The sequence below is a fragment of the Mus caroli genome, chromosome 6 (assembly GCF_900094665.2).
Source record: "Mus caroli chromosome 6, CAROLI_EIJ_v1.1, whole genome shotgun sequence".
Taxonomy (NCBI): Eukaryota; Metazoa; Chordata; class Mammalia; order Rodentia; family Muridae; genus Mus; species Mus caroli.
This window is the reverse complement of record NC_034575.1, coordinates 45,927,463-45,933,573: the sequence shown is the minus strand read 5'-3', so window position 1 is coordinate 45,933,573 and position 6,111 is coordinate 45,927,463. Positions and strand designations below refer to the sequence as shown.

Sequence of the window (6,111 nt, the reverse complement as noted above, 5' to 3'; positions counted from 1 at the left end):
AAGGAGCCAAAACTGTCACAGCCATGGCATCCACAAAATGCAAGCCCCAGCAGAGTGGCCCTGTAGATCCTTGGTTGCCACAGGGCAGATCCTGCAGTTCAAAGCAGAGGGTGCTCTGTCTTGGCTCAAGGAAAGAGGAGGTGTTTTGTGGATGGGTGGTGGTGGAGCCAGCCTGAGGATTTAACTGTGAACATGAGAGGAATGAAAGGCTGGCGTTCTGGGCAAAGATAAGGGAGGCAAATATGATCCTGGGTTGTCTGGGGAAAAAGAGGGAAAGGCAGTTTGGGCTGGAAAGTAGGTCAGAGGCAATTTGTCAGCAGGCTACTCATTCAGCAAGGTCGGTGGGTGTCACAGTGGCCACACCTGGGGAAACTTGAGTGACAAAATATGGAACGACAAGGTAATAAGAAGCTGGTGGAGCCTCCTCAACGGAAGTAGGTGAAGTAGCGCTGGCAGCAGAACAAAGTGGGGGGCGGGGTGGGAGGAACTCTGGAACCCTGGCTGGATGACTGATAGTGAACATGAAGGACTGACCATAGCTTACCATCTCGGGTCAGCTTGACTGGCACCCTGTCATTTATGCTCCCCAAGCCTGTTAGCACCCACTCTACAGGAAAGAGAACTCAGGATTCAGAAAGGGAGAAAGTGGGTGTCAGGTCACACATGCAATGGAGACAACCTGGTTGGCTTGGCTTGGTTCCAGCACCTTGATTCCTAGACTGGCTTACCCGGAATCCTGAGCCCTGTGTACTGGATTCCTACTATGTGAGCTAAGCAGGAAGACAGAAAGCGTGGAATAAATAAGTTCTCAACAGGACACAGCAAGCACTGCCACAAACAGCCCCATGAACTAACTAACTGACTCAGTTTCTAAAAGCTGCAGTAGAAGCAAGTAGAGTTGACAGAAGGGTGATAGGATAGACCGTGTCCTCTAACATGTCCATTAAGTTTTAAGCCCTAAGCCCTAAAGATGTAGCTAAATTAGGAAACCTGGTCATTGCAAATGTAACTAGGTAACAAGAGAGCCTGGTGGGCCCTGGGTGACTGCCCTTCCTATAGAAAGAAAACATGCAGGGAGGAGTCATGAGAAGGGGGAGGCAGAGGCTGGGGAGCAGAAGCCACAGGATGCCAGCAAGACCAGCAAACTACCAAAACTCTCTCCCATCAGTCAGCCCTTGGAAGCAATCAACCAGCTGATACCTGGCCTTGGCCTTCTTGTCTCCCAGTACATTTCTACTGAAGCAGCCAGTTTGTGGATCCTGAATGACCCATGACCAATGCCATTCTTTCCCACCTAAGGGACCACAGTGTACCCTTACAATGTCCACCACTAGCAGAAGGAAACCCCAGTGTGAAAGTGCACTGCCATGAACAGAGGCCATGTCTGCACCACAGCTTAATGACAACCAAGTGTTTGTTTCCCACCTCTAACCAATTGCCTACCCACTAGGTCTTTCTCTTCCTATTTTGGATTAAATATGGACTATAGTGAGTCTATGACCGAAGGAACCATCCTAAAGGAAGTTGGGATGTTTGGTGAGATCACTCACACAGCAGAGGGTTGCTGTCACAGGAGATGAGACCACAAGATGACCACAAGCTAACTCACTTCCTGATAGCTCTTTGAATCATATAAATCATATAGCTTTTTGATATATATTCAACTCCACAAAACTGTTAATTTAATTTTTTATTATTTCTTTTGATGTGTACAGGTATCTGCATAGTGACATGCATGTATGTCTGCACACCCCATATGTAGTGCGGTGCCTGCAGATCCTCTGGAAACGGTGTTACGGATGGTTGTTAGGCACTATGTGAGTGCCAGGACCCACTGGGTCCTCTTTAAGGGCATCGAATGTATGCAGTGCTCTCGGAGGCAACAGAAGGTGTTAGATTCACCTGGAACTGGAATAACAGATAGTTGTAAGCCACTGTGTAGGTGCTGGGAATGGAACCAGGGATCTCTGGAAGAACAGTAAGTGCTCTTAACTCCTGTACCATCTCTCCTGCCACCATAGCTTTATTTCTTGAGAACCCATACTTCCCTGTGCTGAGCCTGGGCTTCATCAGTTTTAAGTGAACGGCCATGGTTATAAAAGGAATCTGTCAGCTCTGGGGAATTCCAGGGTCTGTTTTCATAATTATTCGCCCCTTTAAGAAATGAAATCAAAGCAGTGCTTGCTTTTGATACTTTGAAAAATCCCCTATTCTAAAATGTTTTTGTATATGAATATAAAAGCTGTGAAAATTGTACTCTAAAACAAGAATCTTCTATGACTCAAATGTAAGTCACTGGAATTATCAGGTGTCGGCCATAAGCATCCACTCCCTAATAAGCAAGCTGGGCATAGAGACATGTCTGAAGGAGAACAATAAATGTTTTCAACTGTAGATTTCAAATATAGGGGAAAAGAGCAAGGGCAACCCAGGCACCCTGTTGGCACTTAACCCTTGCTTTTCCCCTCCAGGAAAACTTCACTCTCCCACTCTTAGTGAGCCACTGGGACTTGGAGTGATTCAAAGGGCCCATGGGAGGGAATGGCATTATGTCTCTAGCCCGTTTCCCCCAGAGTCACGGTCTTCATTATGAATGCACAGCCCGCTTTCCCCCTCTTTCTGTGTGTGTGTGTGATTTTTACCTAATGTGTTGAGGTGGTGTGCCTGCATGTCTGTCTGTGCACCCTGTGCATGCAGTGTCCTCAGGGGTCAGAAGAAGCCGTCAGATCCTCTGGAACTGGATTTATAGATGGTTGTGAGCCACCATGTGAATGCATGGACACAAACCTGGGTCCTCTGCAAGGGTAGCAAATGACCTTAGCCACTAAGATCTCCAGCCTACAATCTGTCTTTAAAAAAAAAAAAAAAAAAAAAAGCAAGCCAGGCATGGTGACACACACCTGTAATCCCAGCACTTGAGAAGCTGGGACAAGAGGAGTAAGAGGTCAAGGCCAGCCTGGTCAATAATGCTCAATAAAGCTAGTGTGGTTCGTGCCTGTAATCTTATATTAGAGGGGGAAGGGGAAACCTCAAGAGTTCAAGGTCATCCTCGGCTCCATAGCAAGTTCAAGACCAACATTCTATTACAAAACACCCATCACCACCACCACCACCACCACAAACCCTAGTCGAACATACCACAAACAAATTCTGCACCAGAAAGCAGTTGTCTTGGGGCAAGGAGCCAGGCTGAATAAGAAGCTAATTCACTCCATCCCAGATGCACTCTAATGGGGAGAACTTGAGCGCAGCCCATGCATGGTACTTAATTAATATACCAGTCTGGGAGACGGAAGATCCAGTTCTCAGTCCACTTCTGCCATTAACTATTGCATATCTTCAGCCGAGTTTCCTGACCTCCTTGGGTATCTTTTCCTCAAGTACAAACAGACAAGTACAGGGCATTTCCACCATGGCACTGGAAAGGCCTCAGCAACTGATCAGCTTGACCAAAAAGAAACAACCCCAACACGGTTACCATGGCCTTGCAGAAGTACCTGCAGCCCAGCCTGGGAAGGCACTGTCAAGAGAGTTGCTGGGGGTCTGGTGGAAGACTGGAGGACATGGGACCACGGTGGCTTTGTTCTCTCCTCCTCGAAGAAAGACAGACTCCAGGTCCTCCTTGTAAGAACCATTGACACAGAGGGTAAGAAGGGAGATGGGGGAGCAGTCGGACACCAGGATTCAGATCCTGCCCTCCATAACCAGCCGGTTCTGGTACCTTGCACAAGTTTTTTAACCCGTGTTTCAGTTCCCAGGCCATCAGAGCTGCCTCCAAAACCAGGCCACCAGTCTAGATAGGTATCAACCAGATAATGGTAGGAAGGAAGCCTTCAGAGAGAAAATCTTCTATTCCCTTCAAAGGTCTGTACACTTAGCAAGCTGGGTGACATTTGGCTGTGAGACTGGTGTGGCACCACCTCGTACAGAATCCACCCAGGGTTTCCTAGTCACACTTTCAGGACCAGAAAAGGTGTGGAGGTAGCAGGTACTCTCCTAAAATGAGAGGTGCCTCTCCTCGGGTGACACCCTTCCCTCTTGGAGTTCAGATCCATAGACTGGAAGAGGGAGTGGCTTCCTGTTAGTTCTAAACCATCAGGGGCCTATCAACTAGCACTAACCCCCACCCTATTAGCTCCCTTCCCAGAGAGGAGGAAGGGATCAGAACAGCCTAACAATGAATCACTAGCACCTCGCGCAATGACCCCTCCAAGAAAGGGTGGAGGAGCCCGTCAGACAACTGCCTACACAAACGGTGATTTTCAATAGCTGCAAACAAACCAGTTTAGTTCCAATTCCCATTTTGCACAAGACTGCTTTTCACAAAAACAATCTCCTGCAAACACTTGTGGATTGACATCAGTTAACCTCAAGCACTGGGCCTAAAAGGGAGCCAGTGCCGCCCCCCACCCCCCCACCCCAGGCAAGAGCGCTTTAGTTGCCAGGTCTTTCCTGAGATTTTCGCCCACAGATCTTGCGGAACTGATTAGAAACAAAAAGTTCAGCTGCTGGGGAGCACCCGGCAACCAAAGGGAACTTACTACGTGTCATGTTTATGTCAATTAGGGATTTCACACGTTACATTAGGGAGTATTCTCAGGCAAGGGTGGGATGGTGGATCACAGAGAGACAGAGAGATCACCTGCACTGAACACCGAGCCTACTTAGTCCAGGAGCACAACACATCCACAAATATTTAAACTCAGGGCAAGGGTCGTGCCTCGGCTTAGGTGCGTAGTTCTTCAGAGAGATGCACATCTTCTCAGGGGCCTCCTTCATATCCTCTACTCCGATACAGGATCCCCATCAAGGCATCTTAATGCATTTGGGGTACGGATTAAAGGCCACGGTCCAGACAGCACCATTCCCTCTAGTTTCCCCATTACCAAAATACCCTCCACAGCCTTCAAACACAAGGAAGGGTGGTCTCTGCATGCAATGGATTTCATACACTTTCCCTAAAAGCAAATCCCCGGAACTCACCCTCTTCATTCAAAAGGAGGCGGGGCACATTTGTCCCGCAACCTGTAACTACCTAGAGTAGGGAGAAAAGAGAGCCCGGGTGTGACCCTGCCTAGTCATCGGGACCCTAGAGCTCGGGGCCAGTTCTTTCTGCCCTGGAGAGCGTAGAAGTGCCTCTCCTTTGCGTTCCTTTAGGTTACCTGGCTCCCGCATCCGCCTGCATCTGGCACCTGCGCCGTCGGTTCGGCCGCCTTCTCCTCCTCCTCCTCCTCCGCGGCCAGAGGGCTACTATGAGCCGCTCGGGGGTCCCCGCCGCCCGCGGATGCTGACTGGCCGCCGTCTCCCACGGTCGACGAGGCGGCGGTGCCGAGCAGCCCGTGGGCCCCGTCTGCGTTCCCGGTCGCCACGCTGTGTACTAGCCACGCGTCCACGCGGGTGCGGGGAATGAAGGGGACTCCGAGCGCGCGCACTTCGTGCAGCAGCCGGCCTTTGGCAGGTAGCAGGGGGGTGCGTTCCCAGCCTTCCGAGGCCGAGAAGGGGCTAGAAGCCGAGGCGGGGCGGGTGGGGCAGAGTGGGAGCAGCTCTTCCCAAAGTGCGGCGGCCGGCGGCGGCAGGCAGAGGTCCTGGTCCACACGGAGCCCTACCAAGCTCAACAGAATTGTGAGTTGCAGGAGGCCGCCGCCCGCCCACCAAGGCTTCAGGAGCTTCATCTCCCACGGTGCGCCGGGGATGCCTGTGTCCACCCGGCTTGGCCAGCCGGAAAGACAATGGACCAGGGCGTACAAGGGGCCGTTGCAGCCTCACCCCAGCCAGGCACAAAGGCACTCCCTCGGCTGCCCACACAGTGCCTGGCGCGGCCGGGGATCCAGAGAGGCGGAGGAGACACCTGCAACACCCAGCTCTCAGAGCCCGCCCCATTGCCTGGCAACGCCCACAATTAAGTCCCGCCCCCATTCAAGCTTCGCCCCGCCCCGAGCCGCAGGCACGGACCCTGGGACACACTCATATCTGTTCTGGTCTGGGCTCCAGGCCTCTTTATAGGAGGGGTTTCAAAGCATTTTGGAATGGAAGCAGATTTAAAGCTCCCAGATGCCCCTGGCAGCAGGTAGTGACCTGGACCACTCTAGCTGAAAAACCTATGGGTGGGAG

At 51.2% G+C, this 6,111-nt stretch overlaps 1 protein-coding gene across 1 annotated transcript in view; it reads right to left on the bottom strand.

Moving 5' to 3' along the window:
• Positions 1-5,672, bottom strand: part of Nfe2l3 (nuclear factor, erythroid 2 like 3) — a 24,980-nt gene extending 19,308 nt beyond the window's left edge. Inside the window, exon 1 of the mRNA XM_029478209.1 lies at positions 5,163-5,672. Coding sequence (XP_029334069.1) covers positions 5,163-5,672 — 510 coding nt within the window. The remainder of the gene's footprint in view (positions 1-5,162) is intronic.
• Positions 5,673-6,111: the final 439 nt, after the last annotated feature.